The following is a 17653-nucleotide window of genomic DNA, read 5'->3' on the forward strand; positions in this document are numbered from 1 at the left end:
CCCTCTCACCTGCACTAGAGACCTGCAGCAGGTTAAGGCTGTGGGTCAGAAGCCCCTCTCACCTGCACTAGAGACCTGCAGCAGGCTCCACGCCGCCAGGCCTCCCTCCCTCCCGCCCGGGGGAGCCGTGTTGATCAGCATGGAGACCGCTGTCCCTGACAGGAGGCAAGTATCCCGGTGCCAGACCTTTTCCACGGACGTTCAAGAGAGGGCCAGGAGGGGAGAGCAGTGGTTATTTCACCTCAGAGACCGAAAAAAGGAAAAACCCCACATCGCAAACGAGGGAACACAGGGCACACCTCTCCTAGGATGATGGACATCAAGTGCTTTAGGATGTTCTGCACAGCCAAGTGCTCAGACTTCTTCTCCCACACCATGGGGGCCACCTCCCTGTGCAACAGCTGGAACACCTGCAGACATACCTATGAGTACAGGGGCCAATCAGAAACAAGCAACCATATGTCACAAGGCGGATATGTGCGACCACACAAGATACCACAAGATACACAACCACAGAGTAAGAGTGCTGGCACACAACATCATCACATATTCATACTAGACTCCAGTGTTGGCAGTCCACACAATGTAATGTATTTATTTGACACATTTTCTCCTTTTATATATTGTACCATGTTGTGTGTATAATTTACATTGTATACCCATTAATGTTAGGCTGCTGTTCCCTTTACAAAAATAAAATCAACAATTAAAATAGGGTTTAGGGGGTTGATACACTGCCTTGAAGCATCCGTTTCTGTGTTCCTATCATTTGAATTTGTTGTTGCTGAACAAGAACACATAATATAGGGTACATGAGTGCACATAACAGTAAACGTGTAGCCTATTTGATTTTGTGTTATGGGACTTGAACTAGATTTAGCCGAGTTGACCAATACAGCAGCAAGGCGTACTGTAGTATAACGTCATTGACCGATGAAAAGTCAAAAGCGCAAACAAGAAGGGGAAATCGAAAGTCAGCGTCATGTTTGGATTCGAGTTTCGAAAACGAATCTCAAGATAACGATGCGGTATGGAAAGTGGGCGGGTCTCTCAGCTGTTCATAATACAGCACCAGGTAGAGCCCTGCTCATAAACTCCATCACTCTCTCCTCCTGCTCATCTTGGCTGAATCCACAAGCGTCTCCGTTTGGACAAAACCCCCACACTCCGAAAGACATTTATTCAAAAGGTAATATTCTATTCTAACCTAGTCATTATAATTGACGTATTTGATCTTCTCATCAGCCGTTTATCTGTTCTACCAGAAGTAATAATCTTCTGAGTTCAGCTCTTTCTCTCTGTGTAACATCATAGCAGTGCAACGAGTGTGACTGGTCTTGTGGTTTTAATGTCACTTGTAATGTCACTTGTTGTGTAATCGTAACATAATTGAAACATTGAAAACAGCCGTTAGTCATAATAACCCTTTAAAATAATTCATTTTCAGATAGGCTATGATATTTTGCGATGACTGAGCGATTCACTTCATATCCTGTTAGGCTGATTTTGTGTTTCACTGTTTCGTTTCGGATCAGATCTCCTGGTCATGGAGCTGACGATCACATTCTTCACTGGGAAAAGCTTTCCCCTGACCGCGCCGCTTCACACTACTGTCAGACAGCTGAAGTCCATGATCCAGGACTGCGAGCAGGTGCCCAGCGCAAAGCAGCGGCTGAGTACGCAGAACGGCAGCAGGATAGAACTGGAAGACGATGCGAAAACTCTGCGGGACTACGGTCTACATTCGGGATGCACAGTCGTCGTGCTGATCGTGCAACCGATGCAGGTGTTTCTGAAAAATACGAAAAACCAGACGCACACCTACGACGTTTCCCCGAAAGAGACCGTCGCCCAGTTCAAGCAGAAGGTCCAAAATAAGGAGGGCGTCCCTATCGAGCAACAGCTTTTGAAATACGAAAGCAAGCCGCTGGAAGATGGCTCGAAACTGCAGGACTACGGCATAAAATCCGGGAGCACCATCCACCAGTCATTGCGTCTGAGAGGGGGCTGCTGAATCTTATCTGCTGCGCACTCTGCTGTATTTTGCACTCGGCTTCTTTCATTAACTGACTGAACAAAAATCCGAAATAGCTTGAATCAGAATTCCATTTGTAAAATGTATTCATTCATATACCTCGTTTCCAACTCTCTTCAATAGTACTCTATTGCTTTGGTGAAAGAAAATGTTAGGAATCATTTTGTCTATGTCATTATCTATGTATTGTGCCACCTATCAATCATGAAAGACTATGAATCATGATATCAGTGGTCTCAGTGTCATGGAGGGCCGTGTGTATGCAGCTTTTTACTCCAACCTGATTATATAATTAGTTCAATTATTTGCTGAATTAGGGCTGGAGGTTTGCGCATAATGTATATGAAGCGAAAGGTGTTATTTGTGTTGTCTCTAACAACTGTTGCTTATTTAATGCAGTTAAATGCATTTGGCTCAATGAGTATTTGGAATCAATTAAGGAAGTATTAATTGGTTGGAATGAAAATCTGCATACACAGAGCTGGCCCTCCATGGCAATGAGTCTGAGACCACTGATATACATCGGTACATCTATAACTGTGTAATCACCTGCTTTAATTGATTCATTTAGAGCTAAGTAACAACAAAAACCAACAGACCCTGTGGTTTCCAGTAGTACAGGGATAGTCATATCACCGTCCACCAGATAACTGCTGGTTTTCCACCCTCCCTTTACCTGGCAGTCAGGTGTGCAGTCTGTGTTACACTAATTAATATGTAGCACTAATTCCTCAGTTAATTGCCTGGGAGGAAAGAAAACCCAGCATGAATTTGAGGGCCAGATTTTCTGTTCGCTGATGTGATATAATGCATTATAATGTTTTACCAGTGGTCTCACTTGCCATAGAGGGTCATGTGTATGCAGGTTTAAATTTCAGCCAATGAATGCTGCCTTAATTGATTCCAATGACTCATTCAGGCACATGCATTTAACTGCATTTAAGCACAGAATATATGCAACAGTTGTTATATAGACAGCACAAATAACACATTTCTCTTCATATGCATTATGTGCAAACCTCCATCCCTGATTCAGCAAATAATTGAACTAATTATATACTCAAGATCTTGAGGCTGGAAGAAAAACTCTGCATACGCATGACCCTCCATGGCATTGAGTTTGAGACAATTGAGTTACATCAATATTGATTAGCAGCAGTGTAATATCATGGGCTTGTAACCCTAAAGGTTGCAGGTTCAATTCCCAGGTCAGACACAACCATTGTGCTCTTGAGCAAGGTAGTTAACCTGCCTCAGTAGAAATATCTAACTGTGATGCAAAAAAATTGTTTTGTGTAAGTCTGTGTATAAGACTGTCTGTTAAATGCCTGTAATGCAATGTAATGCAATGTAATGGGGCAAGAATAAACAAACGATGTTGAAGACAAGTACTTGTTTTATTTCATAATTTGAGCTTAGTCTAATCCACTGTAAGTCACTTTGGATAAAAGCATCAGCTAAATAACACATTATTATTATGGTGAATTTTGCCATTCAACCATGTGGAAAATTTATTTTCAGGCCCCCGCGAGACAGGATTTTATGTAAATATCAGTTTAGAACACCAGCTCCCCATTCCTTGGGCCTTCCACTATATTTCATCACTGCATTTGGAGGTGACAGAGTACACAGAACATCTCAACACCTCAAGCAGAACTCCTTTGTATCTTATAACATCAGAACTTTCCACCAGTTGTAAGGATATTTCCTCCAATATATTTTTAGGATAATAATAATAATAATAATAATAATAAAAATAAAAATAATAATAATAATACGTTTTATTTATAGAGCGCTTTTCAAGGTACTCAAAGACACTTTCGATAAAGTTTTTTTTTTGGGATGCCAAGTGGGTACAATCAATTAGAATTAAACAAATCAATGCAAGTCTTGTTATTAGCCGAGCGTGAAACTTTAGTTTGAGTTGGTGGACGTTGAAATACATACATCCCGAGAACTGTAACCTTCCAGGGGGGTTGTGAGGCCCTGGGACAGCTGTGAAATGATTGTTTACGGTGAATTACGAGGGTAAAACACTTCAGAGTAAGATGCAATATATCCCAATCACAAAATGAAATCCCTTTATTATATGAAATGATATATACATATATGGTATGGTATATTATGGGAGAGGGGGGTGGATGTAATTCCCCTATCCACCCATAAATAACACCCTTGATATTAGTCTTCCCCCCCCCCCACCACCCTTTAACGAACAGGAATAATGGTAATAGTGGTCATTATTACGTTTGGTCAATGGAAGGACCAACCCCTTTCAAATACAGGAATGATAGTATAAGCCCTTGATTTCACATGAGTTCCAGTGACTATTTTGTGTGATTGTGTCGCTGTTGTGTTCAGGTCAGTTCAGTGTGTGACCAGGCACTAAACCCCCCCTACCCCCCAATTATATAGCACTACATTCCCCATGTGCTCTAATGATTATGGTAAATGGTCTGCATTTATATAGCGCCTTTATCCAAAGCACTGTACAATTGATGCTTCGCATTCACCCGTTCATACACACACTCACGCAACGACGGCGATTGGCTGCCATGCAAGGCAATCTAGGTGTCTAGCTCAGGGACACTTCGACACAGCCAGGGCGGAATCAAACCCGGAGCCCCTCCGACTGCCAGGGACTGCTCTTACCTCCTGAGCCAATGTCGCCCTGTATCTAATGAATGCGTCACCGTTCTGTATTGAGAACAGTAGCGTCACACGTGTTGATACACGCCTGCATGGAAGGCAGCCAAGAAAATCCAGCAACAGGTCTGGATGTCACTGCCCAGAGTGAAGACAAGGTATGAGGACATCACAGCTTGGGATATTCAAAGGCTATATCCAACATATCCAAAATCCTTCTGTGTCAATGTCGCAAAAGAATGAAATGAGAATAAAAGTTCAGCATATGTTTATGTGATCATCGCAAGTAAGCTATAAAGCTTTAGTTTTCTAACCAGCACAGCAATGCCTTTGAGTATTCTTTCTCGGAAGCACAATGTTGCAAGAAATGTACATGTTACAGAAATTAGCACCAAAGCATAAAAAAACTATTTTTTCAGCATATTCATCATCATAGGCCTCCTACAATGAGGCTTTAAGAGTTTTTTTTTTTTTTTTAATTGCATCAATATATTTTATTACATTACATTCATGGCATTTGGCAGACGCTCTTATCCAGAGCGACGTACAACAAAGTGCATTCCCATAACCAGGGATAAGTGCGCTGAAAGACCCTAGAGGGAAGTACAATTTCAACTGCTACCTGTACAACAAAGATAAGGACCAGGGCCGATTTGAATTATTATTATTATTTTATTTTCACCTGGCAGCAGGTGAAGGATAGGTCCCTCCTGTAAGGCCAACAACAATAAACACTCGGCACTTTCACTTTCCATTCTTTGCATTGGTTTGGCACAGGAATACCAGGAATACCAGGAATACCAGGTACCAGTCTGAACCAGTTTTAGGGAAATTCCCTAAAAGTATTCTCATGCAATTTTGGAAATCCCCGAGATCATAAGACGCTTTCATTAGCTTTAATTACTTTTATATTTGTCGGTGATGTGCCAAGCAAGCCTTGTTCTGAATATGACAGATTTTGAAAACATTAAATTTCATTATTTATGGATATAAAGAATCATTATGGGGAATTTTACTGGGGTTTTTCACAAGATTGTATGGGAAGTAGTGCTGAGTGATAAATTACTGCTTTCCGCTGTTGAGGGAATACCAATTCATTGTTAGACATTATTAAAAGAACAGCACATATCCGCCAAAAGTCTGGTGCTATGCGATCGCTATCTATCTGTGTAGACGCGCACGCGCCTCTGGCCTGGATACCCTACAATTATATATCTTTTGGCGGCACTAGTGTAAAGGTGAGTGGCTACGGGGTGCAGGTATCCTACAGTATGTTGTTTATGTCTGTTATAGGACTCTAAACTGCCGCGGTGCAAGTCAAGAGTATGGCAGGTTAAAATTATATAAAGAATCATTATGGGGAATTTTACTGGGGGTTTTTTTTCCTCACAAGATTGTATGGGAAGTAGTGCTGAGTGATAAATTACTGCTTTCCGCTGTTGAGGGAATACCAATTCATTGTTAGACATTATTAAAAGAACAGCACATATCCGCCAAAAGTCTGGTGCTATGCGATCACTATCTATCTGTGTAGACGCGCACGCGCCTCTGGCCTGGATACCCTACAATTATATATCTTTTGGCGGCACTAGTGTAAAGGTGAGTGGCTACGGGGTGCAGGTATCCTACAGTATGTTGTTTATGTCTGTTATAGGACTAAACTGCCGCGGTGCAAGTCAAGAGTATGGCAGGTTAAATGAATGCAATGTATTTAACAAATAAAATAATTGAAACAATCATCAAATGAAGACAGTCACAAGACAGAGGTTCTTTCATACGTCATAAGTAAATAAAATGTAAAGCCTGTATTCAGACCATTGCATCGTTGTTTGGGATTTGACCTCGATTGAACTAGAACGAGGGATTCTCAAAAGCGCAACCGAGAAATGGAAACCGAAAGTAACGGTAAATATGCCGTAACGGTCAAGTCAGGAAAACGAATCTGGGGAGGAAAGTTCTCGTCACATCTAGAAAGTGGGCGTGTATCAGCTGTTCATATAAAACAGGACCGATCATCCGTCCCACTCACACTGTTAATTTCTGCTGAATCGTCTGAAGCATCTCTTCATTTCGACACCTAAAGAAAGCTTTCTCCGACGACAAAAACAAGTACTGAAAAGGTAATACTTTTTTTTTTTCTAAATAATGAATCCATTTATTATAAATCCATTTTATAGAATGTATTTGTTTTTCTCATTAACCGGTTTATATGTCTTACTAGATGTACAAATGATGTCTTGTTAAGACAGCCATTAGCTATCGCCATTTCGACTTTTCCGAATATTTCAGAGAATATGATATTTTGTGATAAATCCAAAACGTTTTATAAAACTAAAAGATAAGTCCATTCATATCCTGTCGGGCTGACTTTCTGTTTAATTTAGTTTCAGATAAACTCGCCATGGAGTTAATGATCAAATTCCTAACTGGGAATAGTTTTTCCCTGCCCGTGGAGCTGCGCACGACTGTCGGACAGCTGAAGTCCATGATCCAAGCGAGGGCGTCGGTGCCCAGCGCGAAGCAGCGGCTGAGTACGCAGAACGGCCACAGGATCGACCTCACAGACGACTCGCGGACGCTGCAGGACTACGGTCTACATTCGGGATGCACAGTCGTCGTGCTGATTACACAGTCCTACCAAGTGTTTCTGAGAAATGATAAGGGCGCGACGCACACGTACGACGTCGCCCCGGGAGAGACCGTCGCCCAGTTCAAGCTCAAGGTGCAAAACAAGGAGGGCGTCCCTGTCCAGCAACAGCGGCTGGTCTACGAAAGCAAGCCGCTGGAGGATGGCCATACACTGGAGGATTACGGGATAAAAGCAGGGAGCACCATCAACCTCTTGCTGCGCCTGAGAGGGGGCTGAACGTGATGGACTGCGCCAAGATTAATTAGATTAATTTTAATAATGTATTGAATCGATGAAGATTTTGAGAAATTGTTATATTGAAGACTCAAGGAAGGGGACCACAATGAACTACCTTGCTTTTACTTTTCAGTTGTGTTTAATGATACAAATTATTTTGTGTATCTCATGAATAATCTGTATTGTATAATATGTTGAAGTGTTAAAGGTGAATATGCAAGGATGCTGTCTATGTTACAAAGGCCACGATTGGTACAACCCTCTGTCATAGATGCAAAATGTGAACGTTCCCAAAACTATTTTTTCCTTAGAGATGTACTGAATGGAACTTATAATGCCTATTATACTATTATACATGTGTAATATACATTATACTAGTACATACTACTACTATGGGCTTGTAGCTTAAAGGTTACTGGTTCAGTTCACAGCTAGGACAGTGCTGTTATGCTTTTGAGCAAGGTGAATTAACCTGAATTGCTTCAGTAAAAATACCTGTGAAGAAAAAAATTTGTAACTCACTGTGGATATGGAATGTCTGCTAAATTGCAGCAGTGTAATGTGATGGTGGAAAAATAAACAAAAGGGTGGACATGATGAGGACAAGCACTTGTTTTCTTTCAAAATGGCTGATCATTGAAACATTTCATACAACAGGTTCCTATACAGCTGGGGTGGGTAACCAAGGTAACAGCAGACTTGGCTCTTCCAGTATGCAACATCACTGACAATGAAGCAATATTAGTCGTGCAATACTGATTAGTTTTACTGGACCACAAATCTGCATGTTATATTTAGTTTGTACCATAAAATTAGCCAGTGTTTAAATTGTTGAACTAACAGATAATGCATTTGCTTCACTAGTATCAGATTATAGCATCTACCTACATGCTTAAATTTAAAGTGTCGGATTATTTAAGGACAGCTGTGGTTACCGGTCACTAAAGTATATTTTCACACTCCAACTACCAGAGTTCCATTTGAATTAAATCTGATAACTACTAGCGGCGGCACGGACGGTGCAGTGGGTAGCACTGCCGCCTCACAGCAAGGAGGTCCTGGGTTCCAATCCCCATCGGCTGGGGCCTCTCTGTGCGGAGTTTGCATGTTCTCCCCGTGTCTGCGTGGGTTTCCTCCGGGTACTCCGGTTTCCTCCCACAGTCCAAAGACATGCATGTTAGGCTGATCGGAGAGTCTAAATTGCCCGTAGGTGTGAGTGTGTGAGTGAATGGTGTGTGTGCCCTGCGATGGACTGGCGACCTGTCCAGGGTGTATTCCTGCCTTTCGCCCAATGTATGCTGGGATAGGCTCCAGCCCCCCTGCGACCCTGATCAGGATAAGCGGGTTCAGATAATGGATGGATGGATGGAACTACTAGCTGATCAAGTGCTTATATCTCATAAAAGATAACCCAGTGGTGTCGTATTTTGGAGAAAGAACAACCTTGACAACCAACAATGCCATCTGACATGGTAATATAGGGTAACATATTAAACCAAATTTTAAACATGTTTTAATAATTTTAAGTGCCTCAGCAGCATCAAATTTCAATACGTGGAGGGAACGTTGCACCAGACGCCACAAGTGTAAAACAGCATATAGATGAGCAATTTAAGAAAGCAAACGCATTGGATCAATATTGCTACACAAATGCCATCATGAGAAGGTACCACATGTTATTTTTTTTATATATAACAACACTACGGATTGACACTTTAAACATGTGACTTTGCTAGTGGTGCAGTAAGCGAATCCAGGGCATTCTTTTCAATTATCACATACATGACAATCAGTCAATATGGCTCTCAGTTCATTTGCAGATCCCTCTATTTGAAACAACATATTATTCCACTGGAATCAGCACTCATTGGAATTAGCGAACCATTGTTCAACCATGGTTTAACCACGGCGTGAATTTCCAGCATGTATATTAGTACAATCAGGCCTATGTTAAATACAGGACCCAGACACCAAGTACTCTCAGCACATGCTGAATTCAGTGCACTGACGGATGGTCTTGGAGGTTTCACTTCCTTACTGAAGCAAGGTAGGCGTACCAGAACAAAGCCACCATGTTGGCAAACAGCACACGGAACTGAAAGAGAAAAACATACAAAGTTAAAGGTACAATTGGTAAGATTTTTGTGTTAAAAGATTGATACAATACCATTGTAAATCCCTTCCTATCATTGATAAAGGCTCACTGAGATGTTGACTCACCCTCCCGCCTAACAGAGAGCACAATGTGTTGTACTGTATGCAGCTATTGATAGCATATCCTCTAAAACGCCATTCTTCACCAAACTATTTCTGAGTCAAATCGCCTGTGATAAAGCACAGATCTGTACAAACCCTGTAATAGTTCAATCAACACTGCCAATTCTACTGTGTAGCAGTACACAGTACTCTTTACTGTGTGATCTTCATTCCTGGTCATGGACAGCTGCACGGTCTGCAGGTTTTTGTTTTCGCCTTAATAGCAGCAACCAATTCAGGCCCAAGAAACCAGGCGAGGCGAGTTAAGTGCTGAGCAACAACGTAAGCCAGCACACCCTGCGGCTCTCTGGGACCAGTAAGGAAGACCACCGGTGTAGCTGCTTACCTGAACGGGCACATAGTTGATGTTTATGAATTGGATAGGGGTCCACACTTTCCAGTTCATCTTCAGGGCTGTCCAGTAACCTGCTCTCACTTTGCCTTGAAAGGCTGAAATGGTCCTACCCTGGAACAGCATCAGCCAGTTCAGATAACTCCAAGCTCACAGAACAATTATCCCTCATATCCAGCACTTATCCTCCTCCATTTTAGAGATACAGAAGCACATTTCTGTTTTATTAAACCAGGCCAAAATGCATAAATACGCTTTATAATTTGTTTTAAATACAGACCCTCTCTTGCAAAGTGCAGCATCTGTGTTTTTTCTGATTGCAGATTCTGTATAATGAGGAGACTGGGGTCAAATACATAATTGTTTTGGATTCAAATACTTTTCTACACCTTAGTAAGTTTTTCTGGTGTATTGGAACATCTGGTGCTCTTGGTTGGCTCAACTGCACCAGGCAAGATCAATCAAAACCCAAAATCCAAAACCATTGCGTACTTGACCGATCTCTGCGAGTGATCTTAGCAGACGCATACAGGGTGTCCCTGGTTTTGTCCTTCGTCTCACCGTCTCAGGCGGTTTTCTGATACGTCCCTAAACGAGAATGCCGGACTGACCTCCAGGACGTTCATGATGAAGAAGAAGAGCAGGAGGAATGCCGGCGCGAACACCAGGCGATCGAGAAGCAGCCGCTTCACCATGCAGTACGGCACTGTGGAAGGAAACAGCAGCTCCAACAGCTGGTAGAAGAAATGACTCAACGGGCCCGTGAAGCAGAGTCTGGAACGGGCAGGGGAGAGACACGTCAATAAAAGCGCTGAGGTTTCACCGGGGGCCACAAACCCTTCAAATGACACTGAAAAAAACAGACGAAGGATTTTAGTCGAAATGCGCATACCCGTAAACGGCAAAGCGCGCAGGCCCCAGGATGTTAATGTCCTTCTTTAAATTCCCATCTGCCTTCTTTTTCCTGCTTTCCAGCGCTTGCGAAAGAAGGTTTCCCAAAGCGGAGAGAATTCCACTGAAAGGCAAAGGTTTGGGAATAACTGGCACCTGTCAACGTGGTGGTAACGGAAGAAAAAAATAAAAATAAAACATCTCATGTCACATTGTGAACCTTTAGACGATCATAAGGACACTGTTTATCTTGGACAGGGAGGGAAGGGCGGGGGTGGAGGAGCAACCGAACTGATTGGCAAAACACAGATAGACTAGGACAGAGGGCAAATGTCACCGCTGTGGAATCGTTTCTGCTGAAAGAGGGCATACAAACAGTAATGTATTACTGGTAAACGTGATGAACTCGAGTGGCAAGATGGTGAACACAGCCAGCGAAAATACTTAGCTAACGTAACAATACAGATTAGCCGTGAATTTAAAAGAGGTCGCTACATACTGGTACTGCCAATTAATTACGCAATCGTTCACTTAACAAGCCTTTCAGTTAGCAGCTTACCATTTGTGTTTCACTAAAATGACACCTGATTTAGCTAAGTTAGCAATATAACAATATCCCCAATTCCTCAATTAGCAAAATCCTAGCTAACTTTTCGACAGCACCTACTAGTAGTACTCTGTAATGCTGGCTAACTACAAACTTGATTTTCTCATTTTCTGAAAATAATACTACCTAAAACAATGCAGCAACGCGTTAGCTTAGCATCCATGGGCCAGCTAGCCAATAGATGGAATAATGTATGTAATTTCCATGTTTTGCAATTAGATCGCGAATGCCTCCCAATACATAGCAACTAGCTAGCTTGTGTAAACGCCTAACTTCGTTCCCAAATCCAGAGCCAATGCCCAGCTGTCAAAGTCAAGGCATCCCCACTAAATTTGGGATTTCTCTCATCAAAATAAGCATTACAAGACTTCCACCATTCACTGACCTTGTCACCGATTTGGTGAGAATCGGGTATTTCTTTAACAAAAGCAGGTACTGCTGTAACAGTCGACGATGGAAGGCCGGGTCCCGCACGGGTAGACTTTCCACGGGCATTGTTATGTTTAGAAAAACATTTAATTTCAGACAGAAGCGGAGACAAGTTACAGTCGGCGACCACCTTTCACACACGACGCTGATTTGTTTCGCAGAAGCACGCCCACGTACTTGTAAAAGCCGTATTCACTCCAATACGAGAAACGCTATACGAGAATACGAATACGCTAACGAGGTAGTCTGCTACACACGTGTTCCATAACTAACTCCTGCGAAAACTCCTAGCTGATGGTATTAAGCAGATTATTATCAGCTAACATGAATTTAAGCAGTCTAAAAAAACCGTCGCCGACAGAAAAAGTGAACGCACTGCACTTGCCAACTTTGTAATTTCAATTTATGCGATTCTACTCTTCACATTACGGCGATGGGTAACCACAGGGTCCATCCTCAAGTATGCTATTGGTTTATAATGAAAGTATCGTCCCAAAAGGGTAGGGCTTTTCATCGAGGGCAGAACATTTGTTTTAAACTCAACACTGCGCAAAGTTGCCACCGTTTCCTTCGTATGTCTATAAACACTTCTCAAATGTTCAGTTTACTCCCATAAAGAACATATTGAAAAATGTGCTTATGCAAGAAAACAAATCACACATATCATTGACTTTCGTGTATTTTAATTAGGATTTTTAGACATACAATATTTGGGGATTTTTCGCATCTCTGGCAACCATGTAGGGTCCCTTTCCTGTTCTCGCGGCAATTACAGTCAGCGCGCCAAATTCTGAAGTGGACTGACAGAACTTCAACAGTGCGGGCACCAGTCTGTGCATTTTTTCGTTAACTTTGACAGGACTATATCATGAATTTATTACAGATATGAAACGTTTTTATACCTAGCTACTATTAGCTAATGAAAATAGTAAGGCGCGTCTTCGCGTGTGCATTGTTTTGACGAAGCACCACGCTAACCTAGTATTGCGCAGTGTGTGCATAGCATAAAAAAAACATCCGACACAATAGCAGATTGAATTCTGGAATAAGTTCCTTTCATCAACTTTTCTCCGCAACAAAATGGTTTGGCAAAACAGTGGGAGGTACAGGACAGACAGAGGACAAGGTACAGACCAGGATAACCAACAGTAAGTAATTTCATCTTTTTTATGGCAAATAGTGGCTACGTTACAAGCTAACTTACTTCCTACTATGTAAGTTAGCTAGCTCGCTATATGAGCTAATTTAGGTAGCTAGCTAGCTAGCATCAGTGAGTTGGCTATCTTACGGACCGCTTCATCTTAATTTAGATAGCTATATTATTTTTGTTGTTTATGAATTTGATACATATTTAATTATATATCAATGAACATTACTGTATATCTTGGAACCTTATACCAAGGGGCTGTTTCAGAGCTCGGCTTAGAAGTTACTCGGTTGTGTCCTTAATTGTTTTATTCTGGCCACAGTTTCAGAAATGCTGCAAACTAAAAACTGCACGAGGCTTTGTAATTTTATGATGTTACGGTAAAGAGTAGTTTGGCCGGTTGAAGTTTAGAAAATGGAGCGTCTGTCCAGACAGTTAGTTAGTAACCTCTATTTTAGTAGGGACATCCCATTGAGTACAATTATCTTATAATGATGCTCTGTGCAAGATACAATACACCAACTAATATAAAAAGATATTTTAAATATAAAGTTACTTTTAAATGACGCAACACAGGTCACAAACTGTAACATTTGCACAGCAGTTAACAGTTGCACAACTACAGCAACAACGCATACGTTAATCTGAAGTGCATTCCATTTAAAAGGTCCAGAAATAACCAAAGGCCGATTTGCCTAGTTCAGAATAATCCTTGGGTGTTCTGAGCTTTGGCAACACTTGTGTATCCAGACATGTTGAATAAAAACAGTGAAGTGAGAGGTTGGTAGTTTACCCATTAGACATATGTAAATTAATACACGGCAACGTTGTTTCTCACTGTCCAACAGACTCACTTCACTCATTCTCAAATGCTAGTCCTGATGGCATCTGATAAATTGTATTGCACAAAATTTGGGCTGACAGTCAGTCACAATAAATCAAATGCATCCCTGCGTCTATGCAATTGAGGTTGTGTTCCGTATTATAGTTATTTAGCTGACACTTTTATCCATAGCAATTAGACTAGACTAGACTAGACTATGCAAGGGACAATCCCCCCTGGAGCAATGTGGGGTTAAGGGCCTTGCTCCAGGGGGGGATTGTCCCCTGCTTAGTCTAGTATAGCTCGACTGAGATCAGCTGCGCGGATCTTATTGTGGCTACACCGGGGGTTGGACCACCAACCTTCCGGGGTCCCAGTCACGCACCTTAGCCGCTAGGCTACATGCCGGGCTGCATGCCGGGCTACATGCTGCCGCCCTGAGCCAGTGCCTTCACCTCCCACAGAGACGATGCCTCCTCCATGTCCGCCGTCAAGCGGCTGGAGCGCAGCCAGTTCACGGACGAGATGGACACGCGCTTCGGCTTCGAACGGATGAAGGAGCCAGGGGAGAAGACGGGCTGGCTCATCAACATGCACCCGGTACGGCAGAGTTCAGTGTGCGGCTGACGGCCTTGTTATTAGAGAGATGGCAAAATTTTTATTGGGGGGTAAATTAAAAAAAAAAAAAATACATTATTCTAATTCTTATGAAAAGGCGGCACGGATGGTGCAGTGGGTAGCACTGCCGCCTCACAGCAAGGAGGTCCTGGGTTCGAATCCCCTCGGCCGGGGCCTCTCTGTGCGGAGCTTGCATGTTCTCCCCGTGTCTGCGTGGGTTTCCTCCGGGTACTCCGGTTTCCTCCCACAGTCCAAAGACATGTAGGTTAGGCTGATTGGAGAGTCTAAATTGCCCGTAGTTATGAGTGTGTGTGCCCTGCGATGGACTGGCGACCTGTCCAGGGTGAATTCCTGCCTTTCGCCCAATGTATGCTGGGATAGGCTCCAGCCCCCCTGCGACCCTGTTCAGGAGAAGCGGGTTAGGATAATGAATGAATGAATGAATAATTCTTATATAATTTATAACACCTGTCCAACTATAGGTTTCTTTCAGTTCCCACTTTCTTGAATGTTATGTGCTAACTTTAACACCCAATTACTTTATCATTGTGTCGGGCATGTATTCATTTTATTTTTTTACTTGAACTAACTAATGTTACCTCTCTCAGACTGAAATCCTAGACGATGACAAGAGGATGATCAGTGCTGTGGACTATTATTTCATTCAGGAAGATGGCAGCAGGTTCAAGGTGAGGCCTTTGTCTCCGCTTGTGTGTGGATCATTACTAAAACGATGGCTGCCGTTGACATTGACCCTGATCCACATCTCTTGTGTTCTATAGGTGGCACTCCCATTTAAGCCTTACTTTTACATCGCCACAAAAAGGGTAAGTCTGTTTTGTGCGGTTACCTCTTTTTGGTTGGCAGGCCAGTCTCCACTTTTGACGTGCAGGTGCATCAATTTTAAACGACTGTGCCCTTATTTCTTATTTCCGGAACAGAATTGCGATAGGGAAGTCATATCCTTCCTATCCAAGAAATTCCAGGGAAAAGTGGCCAAGCTGGAAATCATTCCGAAAGAAGATTTGGACCTGGTGAGACATGTGCCTTTGTTGGTGTTTGGGTTTTACATAAAGCTGTGGTGTGAGAACAGTGAAATTATATTACATCTGCATCTACATCAGACTGCTTTCAGAATCGATTCCCAGGTAAATAGAACGTTGTCATTTTTTGTAAAGTGACCTGACTCCTTGCAAACATTTTTCTGGCCATCATACTTTAAAATCAAGCATCCCTGTGCTTATGATGTGAAGGGGTGATGGATGGGTTTTCTCAGTGCTGGTGTGGTGTTTATGTGTGTTTGTTTGTGTGTGTGCGCATCCGTGTGTGTGTGTGTGTGTTTGTTTATGTGTGCATGTGTGCACGTGTGCATGTTTGTGTGCGTGTGTGCGCGCGTGTGTGCATGTTTGTGCGTGTTTGTGTGTTTCCCCACGTAGCCCAACCATTTGGTAGGCCTGAAGAGGAGCTACATCAAGCTCTCCTTCAACACGGTGGACGACCTGATGAAGGTGAAGCGGGAGATCTCCCCGGCCGTGCGCAAGAACCGGGAGAGGGAGAAGTCCAACGACACCTACACGGCCATGCTGTCCAGGTACTGCCCGTCAATGGCGCCGTGTGAATGTGTGTGTGACTGCTCACGCTGTGTACCTGCCGCATGAATGTGTGTGTGACCGCTCACGCTGTGTACCTGCCGTATGAATGTGTGTGTGACTGCTCACGCTGTGTACCTGCCGTATGAATGTGTGTGTGACTGCTCAGGCTCTGTACCTGCCGTATGAATGTGTGTGTGACTGCTCACGCTGTGTACCTGCCGTATGAATGTGTGTGTGACTGCTCACGCTGTGTACCTGCCGCATGAATGTGTGTGTGACTGCTCACGCTGTGTACCTGCCGCATGAATGTGTGTGTGACTGCTCACGCTGTGTACCTGCCGTATGAATGTGTGTGTGACTGCTCACGCTGTGTACCTGCCGCATGAATGTGTGTGTGACTGCTCACGCTGTGTACCTGCCGCATGAATGTGTGTGTGACCGCTCAGGCTCTGTACCTGCCGTATCAATGTGTGTGTGACCGCTCACGCTGTGTACCTGCCGTATGAATGTGTGTGTGACTGCTCAGGCTCTGTACCTGCCGTATCAATGTGTGTGTGACTGCTCAGGCTCTGTACCTGCCGTATCAATGTGTGTGTGACTGCTCACGCTGTGTACCTGCCGTATGAATGTGTGTGTGACTGCTCACGCTGTGTACCTGCCGCATGAATGTGTGTGTGACTGCTCAGGCTCTGTACCTGCCGCATGAATGTGTGTGTGACTGCTCAGGCTCTGTACCTGCTACTAAAATTGACTGAATTTGAAGGTGGACTAGGGACTGTCAATGAGATGAACACACTACCATCATGAACAAATTTGACAGTCCCTAGTCCACTTTCCCCTCAGAGGAAATAAAGACTTTATTTTTTTTACAATTACAGGCAAAGTCTTGAATGAGGAAAAATGTTGAAATTCAATTAATGAAGTCATAGATCTTCATGGAACATTGTGGACATTTTTAGAATCACAATTCGAATTTCAGTGACTTTCCTGTATTCAGTAAATTGAATGTGAATTCCCCGACCCAACCCTGATTGGTTCATCTGCCCTCGGCTCGGTGACCATCTTCTTCTGTGGTCTGCCTTCGCTAGTGCTCTTGCTGGGGGAAACGTTATTGCGGCAGAGGAGGACGGCTCCTCCAAGAAAATGTCCAACCAGATGGACAACATCGTGGACATGAGAGAGTACGACGTTCCTTACCACGTCCGTCTCTCCATCGACCTCAAGATCCACGTGGTGAGCCTGGCTAAAATATTACTGGCCTGGATGGCAGGCAAGGCAGGCTGGCAGGCACAGAGGTGTGAATGTTTGCTATGAAAAGTGATGATTCGTGACCGAAATCCATGCGTTTTCTCCCAGGCCCACTGGTACAACGTCCGGTATCGAGGCAGTGT

At 43.2% G+C, this 17653-nt stretch overlaps 4 protein-coding genes across 4 annotated transcripts in view; 3 read left to right on the forward strand and 1 right to left on the reverse strand.

Annotated features, from left to right (window-relative positions):
- Window positions 1-950: 950 nt before the first annotated feature.
- On the forward strand, window positions 951-3423 carry LOC133141284 (polyubiquitin-like). Its single transcript, XM_061261780.1, has 2 exons — window positions 951-1189; window positions 1536-3423. The coding sequence occupies exons 1-2, from the start codon at window positions 1024-1026 to the stop codon at window positions 2012-2014; spliced, it is 645 nt and encodes a 214-aa protein (XP_061117764.1). The 5' UTR covers window positions 951-1023; the 3' UTR covers window positions 2015-3423.
- A 3226-nt stretch (window positions 3424-6649) lies between these two features.
- Window positions 6650-8144, forward strand: LOC133140811 (polyubiquitin-like). The gene is made up of 2 exons (XM_061261028.1): window positions 6650-6801; window positions 7066-8144. The coding sequence occupies exon 2, from the start codon at window positions 7083-7085 to the stop codon at window positions 7545-7547; it is 465 nt and encodes a 154-aa protein (XP_061117012.1). The 5' UTR covers window positions 6650-6801; window positions 7066-7082; the 3' UTR covers window positions 7548-8144.
- Window positions 8145-9043: 899 nt separating this feature from the next.
- On the reverse strand, window positions 9044-12481 carry pxmp2 (peroxisomal membrane protein 2). Its single transcript, XM_061261027.1, has 5 exons — window positions 12039-12481; window positions 11048-11170; window positions 10767-10929; window positions 10150-10269; window positions 9044-9642 (listed from the first exon to the last, which is right to left on the reverse strand). Exons 1-5 carry the CDS (start codon window positions 12146-12148, stop codon window positions 9574-9576), a joined length of 585 nt encoding a protein of 194 aa, XP_061117011.1. The 5' UTR covers window positions 12149-12481; the 3' UTR covers window positions 9044-9573.
- Window positions 12482-12875: 394 nt separating this feature from the next.
- The window catches only part of pole (polymerase (DNA directed), epsilon), a 43038-nt gene continuing 38260 nt past the window's right edge, over window positions 12876-17653 (forward strand). Inside the window, exons 1-8 of the mRNA XM_061261625.1 lie at window positions 12876-13230; window positions 14517-14652; window positions 15279-15359; window positions 15453-15497; window positions 15612-15704; window positions 16107-16261; window positions 17351-17495; window positions 17619-17653. The exon at window positions 17619-17653 is cut by the window's right edge and continues 46 nt beyond it. Of these exons, the coding sequence (XP_061117609.1) occupies window positions 13163-13230; window positions 14517-14652; window positions 15279-15359; window positions 15453-15497; window positions 15612-15704; window positions 16107-16261; window positions 17351-17495; window positions 17619-17653 (758 nt within the window). The 5' untranslated portion in view covers window positions 12876-13162. The remainder of the gene's footprint in view (window positions 13231-14516; window positions 14653-15278; window positions 15360-15452; window positions 15498-15611; window positions 15705-16106; window positions 16262-17350; window positions 17496-17618) is intronic.

The sequence above is a fragment of the Conger conger genome, chromosome 11 (genome assembly GCF_963514075.1).
Source record: "Conger conger chromosome 11, fConCon1.1, whole genome shotgun sequence".
Taxonomy (NCBI): Eukaryota; Metazoa; Chordata; class Actinopteri; order Anguilliformes; family Congridae; genus Conger; species Conger conger.

Bases quoted from the DNA above. Each gene is read 5' to 3' on its own strand.
- LOC133140811 (XM_061261028.1), top strand. From the start codon at position 7,083: ATGGAGTTAATGATCAAATTCCTAACTGGGAATAGTTTTTCCCTGCCC.
- LOC133141284 (XM_061261780.1), top strand. From the start codon at position 1,024: ATGCGGTATGGAAAGTGGGCGGGTCTCTCAGCTGTTCATAATACAGCA. The intron at 1,190-1,535 runs GTAATATTCTAT...GTTTCGGATCAG, and splicing joins GAAAGACATTTATTCAAAAG to ATCTCCTGGTCATGGAGCTG.
- pxmp2 (XM_061261027.1), bottom strand. From the start codon at position 12,148: ATGCCCGTGGAAAGTCTACCCGTGCGGGACCCGGCCTTCCATCGTCGA. The intron at 11,171-12,038 runs GTCAGTGAATGG...TTTGCCTTTCAG, and splicing joins CTCACCAAATCGGTGACAAG to TGGAATTCTCTCCGCTTTGG. The intron at 10,270-10,766 runs GTCAGTCCGGCA...ATGCTGTTCCAG, and splicing joins TCATCATGAACGTCCTGGAG to GGTAGGACCATTTCAGCCTT.